This window comes from Hibiscus syriacus, unplaced genomic scaffold, assembly GCF_006381635.1.
Source record: "Hibiscus syriacus cultivar Baekdansim isolate YM2019G1 unplaced genomic scaffold, ASM638163v2 tig00116997_pilon, whole genome shotgun sequence".
In the NCBI taxonomy this organism is placed as follows: domain Eukaryota; kingdom Viridiplantae; phylum Streptophyta; class Magnoliopsida; order Malvales; family Malvaceae; genus Hibiscus; species Hibiscus syriacus.
Genome location: NW_024063513.1, coordinates 1,428,168 through 1,452,243, shown reverse-complemented (window position 1 = coordinate 1,452,243; position 24,076 = coordinate 1,428,168). Strand labels below are relative to the sequence as shown.

At 34.1% G+C, this 24,076-nt stretch overlaps 2 protein-coding genes across 2 annotated transcripts; both read right to left on the bottom strand.

The window, feature by feature from the left end:
• Positions 1 to 11,919: 11,919 nt before the first annotated feature.
• Positions 11,920 to 12,573, bottom strand: LOC120194252 (lysosomal beta glucosidase-like). The gene is made up of 2 exons (XM_039196617.1): positions 12,143 to 12,573; positions 11,920 to 12,037 (listed from the first exon to the last, which is right to left on the bottom strand). Exons 1-2 carry the CDS (start codon positions 12,571 to 12,573, stop codon positions 11,920 to 11,922), a joined length of 549 nt encoding a protein of 182 aa, XP_039052548.1.
• Positions 12,574 to 14,718: 2,145 nt separating this feature from the next.
• Positions 14,719 to 23,576, bottom strand: LOC120193865 (indole-3-acetaldehyde oxidase-like). Its single transcript, XM_039196289.1, has 10 exons — positions 23,343 to 23,576; positions 18,335 to 20,035; positions 17,970 to 18,223; positions 17,629 to 17,835; positions 17,252 to 17,470; positions 16,095 to 17,060; positions 15,801 to 15,896; positions 15,385 to 15,483; positions 15,082 to 15,271; positions 14,719 to 14,986 (listed from the first exon to the last, which is right to left on the bottom strand). The coding sequence occupies exons 1-10, from the start codon at positions 23,506 to 23,508 to the stop codon at positions 14,766 to 14,768; spliced, it is 4,119 nt and encodes a 1,372-aa protein (XP_039052220.1). The 5' UTR covers positions 23,509 to 23,576; the 3' UTR covers positions 14,719 to 14,765.
• Positions 23,577 to 24,076: the final 500 nt, after the last annotated feature.

Here is a 24,076-nt window from a genome sequence, read left to right as displayed (position 1 = left end):
TGAGTACTTGTTTTGATATTAAGCCTTATAACAAAAATATTCTTTATCACACCTCAAAAACGTTGGGGGTGCGCTTATCAAACCAAACGTATTGAGTAGCCGTGTTTAATATTTCAAATAAACGAAATCATGAGAACGAACAACAAAAATAAACCAACTAGAATTATCTTTCGAAATTCCCGGCTATTCTTCCGTGTTGTTAAACACCTACCTTTAATTTGTTTGTTGGATTTAATTTTCTTCTCCCGATTTTATTTTCTCGATTTTCTTTTTTGTTTGCTTTGCTGAGCTGAAAATCCATTTCAAAATGAATTTACAGTTAGATTCTCGCGTGGTTGCTTGTGTTTTCAAAATCACACTCCTCGTTCTATCTATCCTCTAACTCTCTATATGTGTTTGTTCTTTTTGGTTTGATCGAGATAAGTTAGGGAGAATCATATACATTTTGGCCAACGATGGCTCCTCCGACTACGAGAGCACAACCGGCGAAACGGAGGCAAACGCTTTCGGTAACGGAGGATCCAAAGACGATGAAGAAAAGGAATAGATTAGGGCAACCCATCGGCGTCACCGTGGTGGAATGCACGGCGGTATGTTGCTGTTTTCCATGCAGTATCGTGGAGCTGCTTGTGTTAGCCCTTTATAAGTTCCCCGCCAGGGTTTGCCAGAACACTTGAAAGAAGAGACGGGTGATGAAGAAGAATCAACATTTATTAGGCCCGACTAAACGTTGGCCCACAAGGGAGGAATTGGAAGTTGATTTGGACTGCCTGATGGGGAAAAGGTAAGCGATGCAAAGCTGATAATCACGATGATTGCTGCGCGACAGTCCAAGATTTTGAAAATAAGATGTGGGATCAATTTTGTGAGACTGGATTTTGGAGGAGTCCCTCGCAGAGAGAAATAAGAGAATAAGAACGGCTTCATTTATCAAAAAACTAAAGCATTATATATTGATAGATTATGGAGATAAATTTATGATTACTGTAATGTATTACATATAATACGATAATTGATAACATTAGGGATGGCAAACCGGTGGGACAGGTGTTCAAAATCTAATATTTTGTATCCACCACCTACTTAATTTTTTAATTTCACACCTGTCCACGTGGGTACATTCTCAAATCTACACCCGCCCACGTGAAACTCTTTGATCACTGACAAAATAACATATGACACTTAAAAAATATTTTTTTTTAATTTTTTTTAAAAAATAAAAATCATTTTCCCTTATTTTTACAAAAACATTTAACACATATATACTACACCGATGTAAGTATATGTTAGTTACACTTTTTATTTTATTAACTTACACCGGTGTAAGTATGTGTTATATGTTTTTTGTCAAAATATAGAGTAAATGGTTTTTAAAAATAAAAAATATTTTTATAAAGTATCACGTGTCATTTTGTCAGTGGTCACAGGATTCCATATGTCACTTTTCGTTACGGAAGTGAGTGAACCCTTTAACAGTAGAAAACTCCATGTATAAAATTGAGAATTTTAAAATATTACGTATGAAATTGAGAATTTGATATACTTCATGTATGAATGGGTAATTAACCTAATTCATAAATGTCTAAAATTTATGCAATGGGTAATTAATGGGCGGACGGATACGGGGTGGGCGGATGTGGGGTGGGTAAGGTCTCAAACCCATCACCTACCCAACACCCACGACAAATATTACTTTTTACATAAATATCCACCCACTAAACTTGTTGAATAATCGGGTAAAGAAAACGGAAAGAACACAAGAATTTTAACGAGGTTCAACAATGTGCTTACGTCCTCGGTGCCCTAGGCGGCGCTAGAATTTTTATTCAATATCTTGCCCCTTAGGAAACATTCAATGCGAGTTGGGTTACCTTACTTCTTTAACAACTCGAAACATTCAACAAGTCCAAACAATGCATGACTTGTCAGTCGTAACTGGCTTGGTGAACATATCAGCGGCATTCTCATCAGTATGTACCTTCTGGAAAAAAAATCTCTCCAGATACAACCAACTCTCTAATCTTGTGAAACCTTACATCAATATGCTTAGTTCTAGCACAATATACCTGATTCTTAGCCAAGTTAATAGTACTTTGATTGTCACAAAGCAAGTGAACTCCACCTTGTTGAACACCCAACTCTTTCACTAAACCAGTAATCCATAAAACTTCTTTTACAGCTTCAGTCGCTGCCATGTATTCAGCTTCAGTTGTAGATAATGCCACAACATATTGAATAGTAAACTTCCAACAAATATGCCCTCCACCAAGAGTAAAGACATACCCTGTCGTAGATCTTCTATTATCCAAGTCACCCGCATAGTCTAAATCCACATATCCTACAACCAAAAGATTATCCCGCTGACTACCAAAAGCAATTTCATATCCCACAGTACCCTTTAAGTACCTAAAGATCCACTTGACTGCTTCCCAGTGTTGCTTACTAGGTTTAGACATGTACTTACAAACTTGACTAACAACATGAGCTAAATCAGGACGAGTACATACCATTGCATACATCAAGTAGCCAACAACATTAGAATACATAACCTTTGCCATATCTTCAGCTTCCTTATCTGTCTTAGGGCACTGTTCTGCTGAAAGCTTAAAGTGATTCGCCAATGGAGTGCTCATTGGTTTTGCGCTGCTCATCGCAAACCTTTCTAGCATTTTCTCAACATAACCTCGTTGAGATAGCCACAGTTTCCTTGAGTCTCTGTCCCTGCAAATTTCCATTCCAAGAATTTTCTTTGTTGCATCTAAATCTTTCATATCAAATTCCTAACTCAATAAAGTTTTCAAACCGATAACATCATCCATATTCTTCGTAGCAATTAACATATCATCAACATACAGTAACAGAAAAATAAAAGAATTGTCATCAAGGCTCTTAACATAGACACAACAATCATACTCACATCGCTTGTAGCCAATCTTGATCATATAGGAGTCAAACCGTTTGTACCATTGTCTTGGAGACTGTTTCAACCCGTACAAAGATTTCTTCAATCTGTAAACTAAATGCTCGTTTCCAGGTTAAATGAAACCTTCATTCAAGTTTCTGCATGTAGATCTGCTCCTCTAAATCACCATGCAAAAACACAGTTTTAACATTCATATGCTCTAAATGCAAATCCCAACTAGCCACCAATGCAAGTACTGCTCGGATTGAAGTGTGTCTGACCACAGGAGAAAAAATTTCATCATAATCAACTCCTTTATGTTGTGAAAAACCCTTTGCTACCAAACGAGCCTTGAACTTCTCCCCCTCTTTTTTTGTTACTGTTGGTTTCTTCTTATACACCCATTTGCAACCAATAGGCTTCTTACCCTCAAAAAGGTGAACTAACTCACATATGTGATTATGATTCAAAGACTCCATCTCCTCAACTATGGCAGCCATCCACTTGTCGTTTTCCTGACTAGTAACAACACCATGAAAAATAATTGGATCATCATTGCTAGCAGTAAGTGCAAAAAAGACCAAGTCTTCAAAACCCAATATGTTCGGAGGCTTTATATTCGTTTGTCTCACCCTGTCTCTAGCGAGACTATAATCCTGCAAATCAACCGTAGCGGAACCACCAGAAGTTGGTTGAGTAAGTTTCTATTTTCTAAACTGGAAACTGCTCGAAATCCACCACTGTCGTGTCTTTCTTCTGCTGCAACATAGGTTGTTCATAAAAAACAACATCTCTACTAATCACAATTTTCTTTGCAACTGGATCCCAGAACTTGAATCATTTGACACCTGTTTTGTAACCCAGAAAAATGCACTCATTCAATTTTGCATCAAGTTTGGATCTCTCATCAGTAGGTACATGCACATAAGCAGGACAACCAAAAATCCGTAAGTGATCAAAAGTAACATCATGACCAGTCCATACCTCTTCTGCAACTTTCCTAGCCAATGATTCCCTTGGCAATCTATTGATAAGATAACACGCCATGTTAACAGCCTCAGCCCAGAAGTGTTTGGGAAGCCCCACATTTAACCGCATACATCTGGTTCTTTCATTTAATGACATGTTCATCCGTTCCATAACACCATTCTGTTTGTGGTGTCTTACGCACTGTAAAATGTCTCTTAATCCCATACTCCTTACAAAAGTTTAGAAACTGTGAATCTGTGTACTCCGTACCATTTTCAGACCGCAAACACTTGATTTTTCTTCCTGTTTGGTTATCTACCTCAGCTTTCCACAGCTTGAACTTATAAAAAACGTAAGAATTCTGTTTCAAAAAATACACCCAAACTTTTCGTGAAAAATCGTCAATAAAAGTAACATAATACATATATCTACCCAAAGACGATGTTGTAGAAGGCCCCCATACATCAGAATGCACATAATCAAGAATCCCTTCAGTTGTGTGCTTCCCAGTCTTGAAATAAACTTTAGTTTGTTTACCAAGAACACAATACTTGCAAAAATCGAGCTTATAGCTTTTAACACCATGCAACAGATTTCTTTTATGTAATTCAGTCATACGACGTTCACTAAGATGAGCAAGACGCATATGCCACAGTTTGGTAGTATCATCACAAGACTCAACAGAATGAACTTCACCTACAACGGTACTCCCTAATAATTTGTAAATATTCCCTGCAGTCATCTTTCCTTTCATCACAGTCAAAGCTCCTTTAACAATCCGAATGGTTTCCCTATCCTCATCAGCCTTAGCGATAAAACCATTATTGTGCAAAGTGCCCAAAGAAATCAAATTCTTCTTCAAATCTGGGATATGCCGAACACCACACAACGTCCAAATAGAACCATCATACATCTGAATTCTGACATCACCAATACCAACAATATTGCAACATCGATCATCACCCAAATAAATAGAACCAAAATTAACTGACTTGTATGTCGAAAATCATTCCCTGTTTAGCGTAATGTGATAAGAACATCCAGAATCAAGAATCCAAGCATTCGTCAATTGAGTTGTTGAAATAGAGAGCATATCACCTCACTGCAATCAGAATTGTCATCCTCGACCATATTCACAAACTTGGATGAGTCATCACGCTTCTCATCAGTCTATTTTTTCAACTTAGGACAGTCTCGCTTCATATGTCCCGCCTCCTTGCACTTGTAACTGTGAATTATCTTCTTATCCCTAGATTTGGATCTGAAATTCCGCTTCCCAGACCCTACCTTCTCTTGCTTCCGTCCACGATCTCGATTACCCTTGACATATAAGCTATCAGCTTGAGAGCTTTCTCTTGCATTCTACTTCTTATGGTTGTGAGCCAACAAGGTTGCAGTAATCTCCTCAACTTTGATAGTCTCTTTCCCATATGTAAGAGTAGTCACCATGTGTTCATAAGAGGGAGGCAACGAACACAACAGAATTATCGCTTTGTCTTCATCCTCAATTTTCACATCAAGTCGAGCCAAATCAGAAACGATTTGATTGAAGACATTCACGTGTTGCTCCAAATCATGATCATCATGCATCTTCAGCCCATACAACCGCTGTTTTAGATACAGTTTAGTCGTTAAGGATTTGGACATAAACTGACTTTCCAACTTCTTCCAAATTTCATCTGAAGATGACAGATGCATGACGTGGTACATAACCTCGTCCGCCAAACATAATAGTATGGTTCCTACCGCTTGCTGCTGCAATTCTTCCCAATCTTCCTTCTCTATTCACGCCGGCTTTGTAGGTCGCAAAGCCTTCAGGATCCCTTACTGTGCCAACAGATCATTCACCCTTGTTTGCCATAATCCGAAGTTACCCTGACCATCGAATTTCGCAACTTTGAATTTCTCTCCTGACATCTGATACCAATTGTTGAATAATCAGGTAAAGAAAACGGAAAGAACACAAGAATTTTAACGAGGTTCAGTAATGTGCTTACGTCCTCGGTGCCCTATGCGGCGCTAGAATTTTTATTCAATATCTCATAGGTTTTTGTTACATCTCTTTTTATAATAAATAAACCATACCTAACAAAACTTATACCCATCTTCATTCTAATTGAAGCGGGTGCGGTGCGAAATCTATGAAATTATACCAATCTACTATCTCTAGATAACATAAACTAAAGCAACTCGTATGTAATATGAGCGCCGATGGTAGTCATCGTAGAAACCCAACCAATATGGATGAGAATTCACGTTATAAATAGCGTTGCAACATTACTATGATTAAATCTGTGAGGCTCATTACTGATACGTTGTTTCGGCACGGCCTTTTTATCTTCAACCCTCTTGCCTTGCAATTGGTGGAACCTATTTTTCAAAACATGCTTCGCTGCTTCCTTCGAATCATAAGTCACAAATCCAAACTGCTTATTTTGGTCTGATTATTGGGTATTATGACCACATCGGTGAAGGTGCCAAATGCATCAAATATTGTGTGAAATTTTCGTGGGTTATGGCATGAGGTAACCCTCCCACAAATATATTCCTATCGTCGATTGGTACTTTTGGTTTCACTTCAACTTAATTCAAAAAATTAATAAGTAGGAAAGAGAAATTAACCTGATTCAACATATTACTAGTTTTCGGTTGAGGAATTTAATCTTGTGTCAATAAATTCATATATTGAATATTAACTAGTAAAAAAGAGAGAAAGAAATTGAACTTACCTTCCGACCACAAATAATATGCTCATGTTGAAGGTCATTTTCAGCCATGAAAGGATCGAAAAAAGTAATAAAATCGATGTTTTTTATAGTAATAATAATGACTTCTTTAATTTCACCATAGTCACTGAAGTGTTCTTTTAACATCGTTTATGTAATTTCTAAAAAAGTCCTATTAATAAACAGCTTGGGGTTCTTAAACTCCATAAAGAAAAACTTTTGTAGAGAAAATTTGAAACTTCAAAAATAATTATTGAGAAAACTTGAGATTCCCAAAACTAGTTACAGATAAAACTTGAGAGATTTAATCGTGAAAGCTATTTATAAGATAAAACTCCATAAAGATAAACTCGAATTGTACCTCTTTTAGTTGCATGGTTTATTTTGGAGTAGGAGGAGTAGTAGTAGCATTAGGATTGGTTATTAGTTAATTTTAAGGATAAAAATATTATTTCTTAATTTCTTTTTATCCTTACTTTACAGATTTTATATTATTTATATTTCTTATCGTTATATTTAACAGTTATGCTGTATAGGATTAATTGCTTAATTTGTTTAACAATAGCTAATTACTTTAGAAATTCGGAAGTAGCGTTAACTTTTAATTGTTTTTAAGTATTTATTATTTTCAAAACAATGAGTTATTAATACTTTTAGCATATTTATGTCACGTTTGATATATAAATAATAATATAAGAAGATTTAAATATCGACTTTGCATTACGTCTTTCTTGGAAACCCTAGAACCTGCGATTTTGTTTCGTGGTGTGAATGGTTGATCCCCTCACGCGTCGGATCCGATGGAGACTCGGCCTGATATCCTGCCTGCCTCGGAGTTGTTATCCTCTTCGATGGAGGAGGACGATCATGCATCCGCCGCAAGTTGCTCCTGCTTTGGACGTGGCTATGTATGGTGACTGTTGAATCTATTAAGGTTGTGTTGCCAAACCATAATACTAACATGGTCGATCAACCAATGGTTACTACTGGGGCTCTTCAGGAACCTGGCTCTGCTGAGTGCTGATCCCGTATTGGCTATGAATAATAACAAATCATACGCGACTATAGAGAACAACTTAAATTTAAGATTTCTAAAGAGAATAACTTTCTCTTTTATTATTAAAACCACTTGATATATTTAAAATAAATAAATTTCTTGATATTAGTGTAGGCAAAAAAATTAGATACAAATTATATAAAAAGTAAATAAATTAAAGTATTATTGAAACTAAATATATTTTATTAAATTTGTTTCTCTACCTAAAAGAATCCTTTATATTTGTTTCTAGCTTGAATTAAAATTCAAACTGAAAATGTTAGTATATATATATATATTGGTTCATAGTATATATTAATTTTAAGTTAAAGAAAATGATTAGTCTCCATTAAGTTCTACTTGCTCAAGCTTGACACACTCAAACAATTTGAAAATGGGCACTGATAAGTCTAATATGTATTTTTTAATTTAATATTATAATTTGTATTGTTTCTACTTTATTTTTTGAGTTATAATAATAAGCACAAAATGGTGAATTCGTGTGTGTATATATATATAGTTAAATTAAAGAAAATACAATAAAATGAATCTACAGATCAAGGTTAGATCAAGTGAGGATGGATGAGGCAGTCATTTCCTGAAATTTTAAAATTATTATATATTTTGAATTTCTTTATGTATTTTCTAGTAAAGATATACTTTTATCTCCTTAAATTTTATAAATTCGTCTATTCATAAAATTTAATAATTTATCACTCTAACATAAAATATCATCCTATTAAAAAATGCTACTTGTAATTATTCAATTTTAATGTATGCGTAATATCTTACGAAAGACGAGCATACAATTATGAATTATGATTCTGTGAACGGTTGGGAATTGCCGATAGAAAACTTGTCATTAATTCAATATTATTCATTTAACAATATTATAATTCAAAAATACTAAATATATGACAGCATTTATATACGATGAACTACATAAATCATTTTAAAAGTAAAACATTTCAAAATAAATAAATAAATAAAAATTTAAATTTTAAAATATAAAATTTCAAAAGTAATCGAAAACTTTGTAATTTTGTTCATAAATATAAGTTCCAAAATTTAGTAAGTTTTCTATTAACTTAATAATGATCATTCACCATTATGATTATTTCACATTAATAACATAAAATTTACAGCACCTCAATAAAATATTCAAATAAATATTTAAACATTTAAATGCTTGCAATTTCGTCCTAAACTTTCTTAAACTTTGTCAATTCAACTTCCAATCTCTGTAAACTCGTAATTTTATTCAAACTTAATAACTAAACAAAAATTTCAGCAAGCTTCCAGAATTTTCAGAATTGTCCTAATTTACTCAAATGATACAACTTGAAAACAAGTCCCCATTTTTCTTTACACCTTTCAAATTCCAACCCAAACTTTTACCAAATTTGTAATTTGGTTCCAAATAACTCTCCAACTTAATTTTCCAGCATCTCCATACTAAATATTATCATTGAATACTCCAAATCTCACATTTATGCAATAATGTCCCAAAATCCGTAAAACTTATAAACTAGCCCTTTTTCACTTTCAAGGTTCCAAATTGATCCAAAACAATCTCCAATTCACCTAGAATACTTCTAATATCAATCATAAACCATAATAAAATTTTCAACATTTTCCCCTAATTTTCTTCATGTGGCCGAACATATCCAAGTACATAGGGCTTGATTTTCATTCAATTTCAAGCATGAATTCAACCTCCTTACATCAAATTCATGCTATTCTAACCATAACAACATCAAATTACATCAAAATGACACAAACCCTAATCACCGAAACTCAACATCCAAGCATCCTTAACATGAATTACTTATATCAAATGATAGAGAATTTCATGTAGAATAATTTTCTATTTCACAACTTAGTCCAAAAATCAATCATGTAAGCTTAGAAATTAAAAATAAAATCTTACCTTGGAGAAGAGTGAAGTTTCGGCCAGGAGAGAACAAGCTGAAAAAAGGTTGATTCTTCTTCATTATTCTAGTATTTAATATCTAATACACTTGGCTTAAAGATAATTTAATTGAATTTAAAATTCAATTAATGAAAATTTTCAAAATTACCATTAATGAACCTTGATAATTACCAAATGCCATAGAATTTTCTTCCAATAAAATATTCCTTAGTCAAAAATGAATCAACTTGACTTTGACTTTCTAATTTAGTTTTACAATTTTCAAAAATTGCATTTTAGTCACTAAATTCCACTGTTCGGTCAAAGCTGAAAAAGTACACTATTCTGAACCAAATTTCTCTGATCTAAAATACGAAAATAATATTTCCAACCATATCCTAACATCTTTCAAATTTTCGTAAAATTATGGTTAAATCCGATTATCCGATTTCAATACCGAACTTTATCACTTTATAGCTTTTAATACAAATCCCGTATCGAAAATCTAATTCTCACGAAAATCCTTGTTTTAAGTCAAATTGATCAGTTACGGGCTAAAATATATAATTTTTAAAAATTATAATTTTGCTCTCTAAACTTTTCAAATTTTATACTTTAGCTACTAAACTTTCAAAACTTACATTTTAGTCACTACACAAAATTTGAGGGTATTACAATTCTCCACCATATTCACATCTGAAACCATAGCTGTGATGACATCAATATTGTTCTCCGTAAAGTGCATATGTGGTTTGTTCTCATTTTGGAGGTCGGAACGGTGTTGGCACTGATAAGCTTTGTGGTTGACTTTATCGCATACATAGCACTTGATGGACTTGCCTTCAGCTTTGGGCTTTCCCGATTTCTTGAAGTTGGTGCCCTTTTGCGGCTTGGTCTTCTTGTTCTGATTCCCCTTTTTCGTGGTCCTTTTATATTTAGACCCTGAGGCAGTACCAAATTCAACCAAGTTAGCTTTAAAGGATAAATTACCAATAGAGTTAGTAACCTTATCCTTTAATCGGATAGCCTCCTTTATTTTCATGTGGCCCACTAGCTCCTCAAGTGAATTGTCTTCCTTTTTATGTTTGAGAGAGTTGCGATAATCGGACCAGGACTTGGGCAGCTTCTCGATCAGGACATTGGCTTACAGTACGTCGCACATTTGCATTCCTTCAGCAAGGATGTCAGAGACCATATTTTCGTAATCATGGACTTGGTCCATAATCGACTTGTCATCAGTCATTTGGAATCGCAGCCACTCGCCAATGACGTACTTTTTGATGCCCGCATCGTCAGGGCCATACTTTTTCTCGAGCATGTTCCATATGACATTGGCATTTTTTCTTTGAGGAACATGTCGATGAGCTTGTTCGACATGTGGCTTAGGAGGTGGCCTCGTACCGTCTTGTCATCTTTCTCATACTTCTTGATAGCAACAACGATAGCAGCAGTAGTGGCAAAAGCGACGACAACACCAGGTGCGGTTTCATCACCAGTAACAACAGTCGCAGCTGGAGTAGCCCTCGAAGTAGGTGGTGACAGCTTCAACAACATATAATCGAGATCAAGCTGCTCGAAGAAAATGAGAATCCGTTGGGACCACCTTTGATGATTAGAGTCGTCTAGTGCATCGAGTTTGGACAAATCAAGGATCAACTTGCTTAGTGGTGTCAACATTTTGCCGTAATTAATTTGTTTCTAAATTGTTGGAAATGTATACTAAATAAATAATGGAATCAACCGAAACTGTGTCATGGTGATAATCACTACCTTAGAAACAAATTCGCCTCGATGTGTGTAATCACTGCTACAGGCGGATTGTCCCCCGAGGTTAACACGGTCGCTCTGAAATCTCGTACACCCGAAACCGAAGTGAACTACGGTGGTATTGCTCCTCTGATCACCAAAAATATTTAAAAGCTTAGAAAACTTTGAGAGAATGAGAGATGTTTGAGGGTGAATTGGTGAGCTGAGAAGCTTGCAAAGCATCTCTATTTATAGGTTGTGCGATAAGGGCAAAATGGTCCAACAAAAAATCAGAATAATTTCTGTATTAAAACTATTATAATTCACAGATGAATTTGGCCCCAAAACAGTCCAAATTCTTTCATTCATATTCAGCCTTTTGTAACATATGTAATTACTTATGTTACTCTCTAGTAATTACTGTTATAACTCATGTTATAACTCTTGTAACTGGCATAATTAAACAGTTGATCATTGCTTTGAACATAGCTGTGAAAGCATCCAAATTCATTCAAACAACAACTAATAAATTTCCAGAAATTAAACAACAGCTAATAAATTAGCTAATAATTAAAATTATCTGTGTTGGATAGGGATCCAAATGCATTGTTATAGTGGTATTTTCCACTCAATGTGGGATAGTGTACTTTGCGTTACCAACACAAGGTGCAAAAACATAGTTTATGCCAGTAGCTCTAACTTCAGGAGCTGTTGCAGATCCAATCCTCTTCACAAGATCAGGATCCCTATAAAAATGGAGATTTATCACAAAAATTATTGTAATTGTCTTCGAAAGCTATAAACGAAGATTTAACTTGCAGTGGAAGAAACTGAAGAAAAATAGATCTTACCTTGTAGCACCAAGGCCAACGTTATGAGGAAATATGGTGGCGTTATACACATTGTTATGTCCATGGACAGCATCAATGCCATAAATCATTGGAATCCCTAGCCTGGTTGAGAGTGAACCATTTTGGAAACTATTAACCATGTTGATCCATTCTTGCAGGGTGGCTTGAAGGCGTGGTACGCTTCCTCCTCCACTTAAGATGCTGCCGATTTTGTAGTCCCTCATGACCTCTGCAGTGGCTACTTGACGGTCGATTTGTACCATCTCACCAATCTTTACATCGAGATTCATTCGTTTCAAGAGGTCCCGAATCCGCTTGCTAATCGGCTGCTTGGGGTCCTTGTATTTCATGTACTCATCTGCTGCACGTGCCGTGACAACCAAGAAACTGGAAAGAAGAAATGCCGCTAAAGGGGCTGATGTTTTTGCCATGTTTGAATTGTTCAAATCGATTCCTGCTGGTATAAAGACAAATCACAAGACGAAAAACAAAAACAAAAGTTAATGTTTAGTGAATTTTTTGAATTTCTTTTACTAAAAAAATGAAGAACAGGTTTTCATTTCCAAAACTAAAAGAATCAAAAGAAAAATCTAAGCTGCAATGAAAATTACACTCAAAGCTAAGAAAATAGTTAAAGCATAGGGAAAATGAAGAGAAAATCAACCTTAGATAGTCAGTAGATTGCTAAAAAATTCGTAATGGAGTCTGTTTAAGAACGACAAATTTATAAGAGAAATGTAATAGTGGAAGTGAGAATATTTCAACTAGAAATTTTAGATAAATTGCAAGAGATATTATTTGTATGTTTGATTATCTAATTCTTAGGTCTGTTATGGTTTTGCTTTAGAATCATTCTTTATTTTATTTGTTCTGGTCAGCAAACAAAGTCACCAGTGAACCAAATCTTCGGATATTTAGTTCATAACAATTAGATTGCTTATTGCAAAAATAAGTGACCAAAGTATATCCAAAGTTATCTTTAATTGTCTAAAATATTTTTCGTTAAAATTATGTGCCTGACGTATCCTACGTTACACTTTTAATTGTTTTCCGTTAAATTTGACCGTTAAGTGATATATGTCAGACTTATAAAAATTTAAAAAATAATATTTTAAAATAAAACAATATATTTTATTCATTAAAAAATCCAAATTTTTCTTAAATCTAAAAAAACCCAAAATTCTAGAAACCCTAATCCCAAGCCCCTTTTCCGTCCGCCTCTAATGTTGCCTTGGTCGTCACCCTTTGCCGTCGACCACTTCATCTATCATGATTCCAATGCACGATTGGAGGAATCGTTGCTTGAATCCCTGGAATCATCACCCTTACACCCACTTTTCGTTGCAATCGTCACTTAAAGCATGGAGGTTCAACCGTTGGTGTTCGGACGGTTGCACTTCGTAGAGATTTCAGCCGATTGGCGGCGATTGTGGCAGGTAATGGTGGTGAGGGGATTGAATTCGGATTTTTCTTTTGGATTTTGGGGTTTTTTATAATTTCAAAAAAATAGTTTTTAAAAAAAAATAGTTTTATGTTTTTAATATATTTTTTAAAAAGTTACATAACTGACGCAGATAACTACCAAATTTAATGACTGTGACGGTCAAAGCAGCTAAAAGCGTAATGCTTAAAATATTAAGCACCTATTTTTAGTGAAAAATACTTTAGGCTCATAAAATTAACTTTGTATAGTTTGAACACTTATTTTTAAGTTAAGCGAAATTAGATTTAGATTTTTTTTAAATGTTAAAAATGTGATAAAACTTTGAGGATTTAATGTTTATGAACCTTTGGTTATAAAAAATGTTTCTAAATTTACCATCTGTCATATATTTACATTATTTAAAATTTTATATCACCATCAATGGGGTTGGTTCAAGTAATAAGCAGTTGATATCGTTTAAGTAAATTTTCAAGTTCGAGTCATTGTGTATGCAAAAAAAAAACTTTATTGGGAGATTCACCCACCAAAGTTAGATGTGTGACTCGGGTCGGTCCAAATTAAACAAGATGACACCTTGAAACTAAAGGACAAAAAAAATATATTATCAATAAATTTCTCCCTTTGGTATTAATTTAAAAGACAAAAATAAAAATTCTAGAAAATTATTTGATATAATTGAGATAGTTTGGAGCCATAAATAAGTTTGAAAACTAAATTACAGTAATCTTTTTAAATGGAGAGAAAATTAATCTAAGAAATATTTATCATGTAAAATATGAAGAAACAAAATTCTAATTTGAATAAAGTAAATAAGAAAAACTAATGGATTAATTTATAAAGAATTAAAATACCAATAGGATAATTTTTAATTGATATAAAGTAATAATATTAATTTTTTTAGCAAATTTCATATTTGAAATTTACTGATATAATTTATTTATTTTTAATTTTTTAAAATTTAATTAAGTTATTCAATCAAAATATTTTAGTTCAATTAACAATAAATTAGTATTTTAATCAAAATATTTATTTTTTAAACGTACAAAGACAAAAATGTCTCTAATTCAATAGTAGGAAAATTTATATTCAGAAGTACTTTGACGTCTCCTCTTCAACATAACTTATGGCGATGTACACACGCCGAAGCTAAAACTGAAGCAAACAGGCAGTAGAATTGCGTCACTTTGTGCCCATTGTCCATTGCAAGAACTTCTGGACGCTGTCAAACCCGCACCGCTCTTTCACAACCGGCATCACTGCTGGAACCTCCAATTGGAATGCTCTTGAATTAGAGTCGTCTACTCTATTCCATAAACCAAGTTGCCGCCTGGCTTCAGCTATGGCAGCCCTTGTAGCACAGTGAACTGAAACCGCCAGCGTTAATGGCGGCTCACCGGATGCTGCAAAACAAGAGTCGACGAACTTTGTTGATTACCAATTTTTATTTTTATTTTTAAAAAGGACATGAACTTTGATGAGAATTTTAAAAGCTTGCCTTTTGAAGAAAGCACACGTTTCTGATGATGTCCGCTGTTGAGGATTTCGACGTTGAATTGTTTGGGAATGGTGTCCAGTGTAGGGACTTTATAACTCCATGTTCCATTTGTTGTCACTAATCCATTCGAGCTTGTGGGGTATTCTTCAAACATAAAGAATCCAATTCCTTGAACATAAGCTCCTTCGATCTGCAGAACATGTTTGCTTTTAGAGTCGGTACTCTTGTATCATGTCTAAATATGTTAAAAGATCAAATATTGAATACAAATAGAGAAGTTCAGATTGTAAGACACAGGCTAACCTGTCCTAAATCCACAGCAGGATTCAAACTTTGGCCGCAGTCATAAATGATATCTGAGCGTAAAATTGTGGTTTCCCCGGTTAGAAGGTTTACTTCCACCTGCAAATGCCATATCTTCACCATTAGTAAATATGAAGCAGGTAAAATTTGTTATGCAAATGATGAATATGGCTCAGACGTAAGATGACGAGCGTCGAATAAGAATACGCCTACCATTTCGTATGCTTATTTTTTAAAATATTTCATGCATTTAGAGGGTTCTCAAAGAATTATATCTTCACACTCATTCTTAAAATGTCTTAGACACAACTGTCTGACATAGATACTTGAAAAAAATAAGAGCAAATAGTATGTAAATGAGCTTAAAAAAAAGACTGCTTTAAATTTAAAGAAAGAGGGGATATATAGAAACTTGCCTCACTCACTGCAGCACCATAATTTAGGTACTGCATTGAAGTAAACTCAGGTATAAAAAGTGTACTTGCAGATAAGTTCACAGAAGTTTGATATGCCTGCATTGAATGTAAAATGAAGATGGTGAAACAAAACGGATACCATAGTCCATAGGTAGTATTCTAAAAAGTGGACTGGAGATTGAAGCTGTAGGGGATTCAGTTTCCGACTCGATGACTGGTTCAATTTGAGATAAGTTCGAATTTAATTACATGAATTTGATATTAAAGCAGTAAGTCTCATTTCATACTTCATACCTGAAGAATCAATGTTTCCCATTCAAGAGTTCCCGTTTGTTCCATCAACTGTTCCTTGAGAGCAGTAAGTCTCTCAACCAAGACGTTGCAACAAAGTCTAACTGCTTCACAGCTCGATTCAGATGTTGTGCTGCCACCAGTGAAACCCCCTTGAATCAAACTCAAAGTATCAGATTGAATGACTCTTACTTTCTCCAACAGCTCTTCGGTGCCACCACGTTTGATTAAACCAAGACCATATGCAGCCACTTGTTTCACTTTGGTCCATAGACCCTGACCCATATCAACCCCTCCAACTTCAACAGCAATGGATCCATCTCTTAAGATGCTTACTTTCGCAGGGGTTGGCCTCACAGTCACTTCTTGTAGGACCGGCACACGTGAAATCCCGCGTTTCCTCCATTTATTACTCCTGTTGAATTCCTCTATCATTTCAATCCTCTGGTGAAAGCTTGAAGACGTGGCCAACTTATCCCATACTGCAGGTAAAGTATACTCCGATGGTTCACCTGCAGCACTCTTGTAAAATAATCCGAGGCTGTTATATGTATGGAGATTGATACTTCGGACGGTGTCAACTTCAATGGAAAGCGTGGATGCTACATGTTCAATTATGGCTTCGGCAATGAAAGCTGCCTGAACCTCCCCAGGGCCCCTCATCGCAGATCTGCTAGGTAGATTTGTTTTGCAGAGTTTTATATCAAAACTCAAAGCACCCCAGTCATATTTTTTAAGAGACCCAACTATGGCACCAGGCATAACTATACTCACATCTGGAAATATCCCCGCATCAATTAATATATCGAGTTTAAGGGCTGTAATCTTCCCACTATCTTTGAATCCTACACTGTATGTTATTTTCATCGGATGCCTCCCTCCTGCCATTATCATATCAGTCTTGCGATTCACATACACCCGAACTGGACGTTGTAATTTGTAAGCTGCAACTGCACAGGCTGTAGCAACCTATATGATGGCATAAAATTTCAAAGATAAATATAGACTGGAGACTATAAAATTATATATAAACCATAAAAAGTAGAAGCTATATTAATCAGAAGCTTAAAGAGTTCCATTAAAGCAATTGTGAAAGGCTTTTAGCGGGGGGGGGGGGGGGAGGGGAAGGAACAATAAATTTAAAGCTAAATGATACTCACAGAGACTGCTCTTAAGGACTTTCCACCGAAACCTCCTCCAAGTCTTCTTGTAATCACACGAATGTTATTCGCTGGAAGACCGAGACATTGAGCAATTGTTTCCTGTGCAATTTGAGGGCATTGAGTGGAAGTGTACACCACCATGCTGTTATCTTCATCCGGCACAGCAAGAGCAGTTTGTGTCTCCATATAGAAATAGTATTGTGACCCAAGTTTGATCTACATGAAACAATTCAAAAATAATATTTGAACATTTCCATAATCAACGAGTAACTCTACAAAGTGATCAGTCTGTGCAATCGGCAGTATCATCATGTATAATAAAACGATACAGAATGAAAGAGGAAGCATAAGTAGTAATGAAGTCTGAAAATTACCTCGGCGGAGAGAATTTGGCGGTCGGCTTCAGCCATTCCTTCAGAAAAATCACCAACCTGTTCAGGCTTAGCGAAAGGGACCTGAAAAAAGCTGCCTCTCTCAACAGCCTCTTCGACGGTTAGAATTGGTGGGCTTATATTCTCCTTGTCATAATCAATCACTGCAAGGTTTGCTGCCAAGTCTGCATGTTTCTGTGTATCTGCAACCTGAAGGAATCATTTCAATCAAGTTCTTAAAAAGTGAAACTGCCATTTTTATAATGAGACTGTGCATAAAAGCCTGTACTGAAAAAAACAATTAGTATTTCACTGCATCAACAATAATGAAATCAATGATTTACCACAAAGGCAATCCGATCTCCTGCAAATTGAGCAAACTCGTCTGCATACAGCGGTTCTTCACCAAATACGGATGTACAACCTAAATTCTTCCCTGGAATGTCTTTGACACAAATGAGTGCAGTGATTCCGACCGGTGGTGACTCGGACTTAAATGTTATGCTTTTCACCCGAGCTAGTGGCTCTGTGCTATAAACAAATGCTCCATACAGGCAATTTCCCGGAGCTGGAATGTCATCCACGAAAACGGCCTCACCTACATGGTTATCTGAGTGAGAATACAGTTTGGTTGTGTAGAGAAAACTAAAATTTAAAATTTTTGAACTGATGGCTGAGGCTATGAGTAAATGAATAAGGTATGACAAACCAGAAGCTTGAATGGTAGCTCCGACTTTGGTAACTGGCTGCCCAACTGGACGGTATTCGTCACTGGACTGAATGTTCTGTTTTGAAGAAGACAACAACGTTGGAAATTTGGTTCCATTTAACTTGTAATTGTTCTCTTTTATTTTGGAACTGTCCTTTAACATATAACAATTATCTCCGTCGCACAAACCACCTGAAATTTGATCAGGGGCGTTAATTAAGGGGCTCAGGAACTCAAAGAGAAAGCCAACAGCCAAACTTGACTTGTAAGCAGAATGAGAGATGCCATCTTTTGGTATTACTGTGGTCTCAAGTAATTTAACAGCCTCATACATGAGACCAACGCTTAGAACCTTTCCGATCAGAAATTCCTCGACGTTCCTCGCTCTAACAGGATGCTTCGACGCAAAAGCACCGAAAGATAACCGACAGGTATTTAGGATGGCACCAGTAGAATTTCTACAAAATGAAACCTTAGCCAAGAAAGCAGCATTCAAATAGGGCAGTGCATTTCCAAGAGGACGTGCTGCAGCACGATAAGTTTCGAATAGGAACATAGTATCAGTTTCAGATGAAATATCCTTTGTTAACTCCCAGACCGGAATTTTAATGCTTAACAGAATGGCTCTGGAATCCAAAGGAGGCCTTCCAAGGAAATCTTCAAGTGTAAGCTTTTCAAGTTTCTGACCGACCATTAGATTCACTATTGCATCCACAGGAAGTAGTATGGTAGCAATATCTGATGGAAATTGTTTCCTTTGTACCATCATCAAGTTTCCTCCCACACTACCTGAATTCCTTACGAACCCTGATGCTATCTTCTCCATATGTTCAGCAATTTTCTTAAACACAGTTTTATTTTCTACGGGAGAATCACTCACATTTTCTTGCTCAAGCACTTCGATGGCCTTCGAAATAGTCACAGCTGCTCCTATTTCAATCCCAGTCTGGTCTTTCACAATGGTTGAGAGTTCGGGAATATACTTTAAATCTATATAATTGTCATAGTGTTCTACTTCCTTGTAATATCCCGTTCCTGTGTTACCAACAACAATCTTCATTGAGGTTCCATCGTTTGCCTCAATATTTTTCAATATGCTTTGAAGTTTCTCGATGCTTGAAGGACTATACCAATGATATCCTTTAGAAGTCAGATCAGCACCTGCCTTGATTTCCTTCTTGAGGAACTCGGGAAACTTAGGACTCGAAGAATTGCGATTGTATTTAGGTAATCTACTCATCTTTTCTTCATCACTTTCTCCTTTTTTCCAAAAGGAATTATATCCCAAGTCTTCCATATCAACATCAGCAGCAAAACTTTTACAAGCGTCGGCAATCGGACGATAACCGGTACAGCGACAAAGATTGCCTGCAATGGCCTTTTCAGCTTCGGAAACTGTTAGATTGGAAAATCCAGGACGGGGTTTGGACCTATTACGCTTTTCAGCATTTACAAGTGCTGAAAACATAGAAACACACATTCCAGGAGTACAAAAGCCACATTGAGAAGCATGGAATCCAACGAATCGTTCTTGAATAGGGTGGAAGCCATCCTTGCTATTCCCAACTCCCTCAGCTGTCGTAATTGAGCATCCATTCAAACTGCAAACTAACGTGAGGCATGAACTGACGGTCGAATCCTCGACCCGGTCAAGCACTGGATCATACTTGGACAGTAGGACAATGCAGGCACCACAGCCTCCTGTTACACAGGAAACAAAAAAGGCCAACGATTGAATATTATTTGGAACTGATGAATGCGAACTCCCTAAAACAAGACTGTTAAACTTGTTTTCCAGCAACTTTTATAACAGAAAACAGTAGAACCCAAGAGTATATGCTAAACAGATGGCGACATAAACAAATATATCCATTAACCTCAGTTTCAGTACAATAAACAAACAGATGGCGACATGATATTATAGGTCCAACTGACTTCCTCTCTATGCTATGTGATAAAACCAAAAATTCTGAACTGAATGCTTAATCAGTAATTGCAGCGCTGAACTCGCAGGAAAGAAAGAAACTTTCCATATTTAAAGAATTGATTGGAAACAGCAAACTACTGGCTAATTTCTTTTATCTTCCGTGTCAATATTTATAATTTTATATGGTCAGCTGTTTTATGTTATGAGAAAGCTTTCTGTGAGTAGGAAGTAAAGTTTAATTAAAAATAAGAACTTAAAATATGTTTTTTTTATCTAAGTAGTAAAAGTATTTTTGAACAAATTAAATATTTAAATACTCGCCTTTTTTATATATTTATGAAAGTATATATCTTAAATATACCATCTTTTTCATCTAGGTATTTAAAGTACTTTTCAATCATATCATATTAGAATTTTAAGAATCTAAATAAAAAATGTGATATATTTTAGATACTTACTTTAACTAAAATAAATATTTTAAATATCAAGATGAAATAGGTACTAACCTAAGTATTTATAAGAAAATTTCTTTAAGTACCTAATTTGACCAAAAAAAAATCTTTCAATACTTAAACAAAAAAAAGACAATATATTTTAAATATCTAAATAAAAAATTAATACAATCTATAGATTTATTTTTAAATTAAGCATTTTTATTATTTTCTTTTCCTTCAATTGAGTATTAACACGAGTTTTGCCTATATCATGCTCCCTAGTTGACCTATATTCAAACAATATTATCCATATTGTGCTTAAGTTCATATTAATTTTTTTAAAAAAAGGAAATTACATCATTAATTTATGTTTTTCAAGGATAAAACATTTAGCCCTTAAATTTAATAAATTTTTCAACTTAATTATTTATTTTCTTTCAAATTAATTTAATCTTAATTTTAGATTTCATTAAGATGAATAGAATTGTTGAAATTCAAGACTAATATGAAAAATATTTGAATATCATGGGCTAAACCTTGTTTTATTCCCTTCTAAATTTGGACGTGTCCTAAAATATCATCTTCAGCGCATCGTTAGAGTAAATAAAATCTCTACTTTAGAGATGAATTTCAATTTATGTCCATATCTACTTTCAACGTTAGAGTAGATAAAAGCTACAGTGATACTTTACATCTAGAGTTGCACTGTAGTTTAGCTATATTTTTTTGTTTTTTTATGATTTTTTTTATTTTGTTATTTTCTTTTTTTTCTTTTCTTCGTTACATTATTTTCTCTTATTCTATCTTTTTTGTTTTTTATTATAATTTTTACATAATAAAATAAAAAATAAATATAATATAATAAATTCAAGTAGATTAAATTACAAGATAGATAAAAATACATTGAAATTAGATAAATAAATATATTAATAATTAAATATTATGAATAAAGTATAGTTGGTGGTAACGTAGAGATAGTGTTGGAGATAAGACTAAAAGTTTAAAATGAAAAGCCGAACTTTGGGATTAATGGGTGACGTCAGAATAGATAGTTTGGGTTCAATCTTGGCAACATGGTCTGTTTATATATCTACTATCAGTCTACTTCAGAAATAAATTATCGCCAAATTTGACGTAAAGCCAACTGTCACCAAACGCAAGCAAAATTATCCACACAAACCATAAATTTTCTTCCCACCATACTCTTAATATAGCAATAAATGTGAAACCCTAAAGAAAGTAATAAATATGAAAGTCCATGACAGAAAATGATTTTTTATGGAAATATATGTAAAATTTAAATTTAGAATAAGAAAATCCATTCACTGATGGGGAATTTGTTCCAGTGTCAAAAAAATTGTCCCCGTTAAGAAATTATAATACATTAGTAGTAATAAATACTTATGGTAAATTATATGAATGGTCATTAAATTTTTAAGGTCTTATACTTTGGTTACCAAATTTTTAAAACTTATATTAGTCACTAAATTTTAAAAATATTTTCATTTTGGTATTGTTAACGACAATTAATGTAGCATTAGTGATAGTTAACATAAATATTATTTTATCATCATCGCAGTAGTTTTAATTTGGTGCAGCGGGTTAGCCATTAGAATTAAATGTTAAGATCCTAAATTTCAAAAGTTTGGTGACAATTAGTGTAGGTTCCCTTAAATTGTTCCAATCCAACATAATATTTAAACTATTAATTTTGGTCCATTTTAATACTTAAACTTTTAATTTTTTAAAAAAATTAATGTTAAATTTTGAACATGAGCACTAAAATAAAACAAAAATTAAATTATGTATAATTCTGAAAAATTAAAAGTTTAGATAGTAAAACGAATTATAACTGATATTTTGAATACTAATAGCGTAGTTTACCCTTAATAATATAATGAAAGGATAACAATAAAACAAAATGCAGCAGAAGTCGGAACCACTGTATCCGCACCAACAAAGCCATAAAGACTAATAGTAATAATTTAATTTTTAAGCATCGTCATTTTTATTTTTATTTTTATATATAAAATCAAATATTATTAATATATTAAATATATGTTTTATTATTAAAATTTTTAATTCTTTTAAAAATATTATAAAATAATCATATTTAAACTGAATTTCTTTTAATTCTTAATGAAATGTCATGGTCTAGTTCATGATCAATGCATACATCTCTACTTCAGCAGATCAAATTTCAAATTTTACTTCAAACCCGAGTAATAAGGATTCGGATCATGAATTCTGTTTTTGATTCTTACTATTATGGTATTGAGTTTCGTGGTTAGCATTTTTTTTATTAAAAGAAAAGGTATTGAGTTCAGTCCTTGATATTTTTCCCGGGGTTTCAAATTAACTCGATCATTCCGAAAGCTGATCAGAATTGAATGGATCTGCTTTTTGGATCATATTCAATCCAATAAAGCAAAAGAAGTTGTTCAAAATTAAAAACTCAAAACATATTTCTTATTAGTTATGATTCAAATACGAGATGATTATTAGGAATGAATGTCTATTTTTTAAGTGTTAGGTGTATTTAAGAGATTGCACTCGTAAAGAAACTGTATAAATCCAATGGCAAAAAATGAAAAAAGAGATCGAGATCGAGAGAGAATAAAGGAAAACAAATTAATTAATCAATTACCTTCACCGCAGCCGAGCTTGACACTCTTGAAGGGAGTGCGGTATCGCAAGAACTCGAGCAAAGTAATGGAAGGATCTATATCGGACTCAGATAACTCGTACCTTTCTCCATTAATAGCGAAAATCAAGCTCTGCTTTCTTTCTTCTTCGGCGGCTACCTCCCCCATTTCTCTCCCTCAAGCAACTCGATGATTGAAACTGATGCTACTGTGAATGTGATGGATTGGTTTGGTTTGGTTTGGTTTGGTTTGGTTTGGATTCGCCTATTATAAAGGCAATAATTGTCAATAAAATATTAATATAATTAAAAAAAAAGGAGCCTCCGTTGCTCAGGAATGATGCAAGTCCTTCACAATATGCGTATCTGCGCATTCCATCTCCCCTATTAAATAATAAAGAAATAAAGATTGCAGGAAAGAGAAATAATTAATTATTTTTTTAAATTACGGTGATTATAAATTAATATATTATGTTATAAATATTCTTAATCATTTGAGAGTGAGTGTTTAATTACTCTTTCCGTCTTTGACGCGAATACGTGACCTCTAAAAATAATAATGATTTCTTTAACCGCTAAGATAAATTTATTCGTGTAAAAAATTATAATTTACTGAAAATCATTATTTATTATAAAAATATTAATATTGTATTTAGTTATTACATGTAAATGTGTAATATGATAATTATATAATTTGAATGAAAAATTTATTGTAAAATAATTATTTATATAGAAGT

What these genes read in the sequence shown, in the direction of transcription:
- LOC120193865 (XM_039196289.1), bottom strand. Translation starts at nt 23,508, where the DNA reads ATGGGGGAGGTAGCCGCCGAAGAAGAAAGAAAGCAGAGCTTGATTTTC. An exon ending in AGTCCTTAAGAGCAGTCTCT is followed by an intron (nt 17,061 to 17,251) that starts GTGAGTATCATT and finishes GCCATCATATAG; the next exon opens with GTTGCTACAGCCTGTGCAGT. An exon ending in ACGTGTGCTTTCTTCAAAAG is followed by an intron (nt 14,987 to 15,081) that starts GCAAGCTTTTAA and finishes CTTGTTTTGCAG; the next exon opens with CATCCGGTGAGCCGCCATTA.
- LOC120194252 (XM_039196617.1), bottom strand. Translation starts at nt 12,573, where the DNA reads ATGGCAAAAACATCAGCCCCTTTAGCGGCATTTCTTCTTTCCAGTTTC. An exon ending in GTTGGCCTTGGTGCTACAAG is followed by an intron (nt 12,038 to 12,142) that starts GTAAGATCTATT and finishes CCATTTTTATAG; the next exon opens with GGATCCTGATCTTGTGAAGA.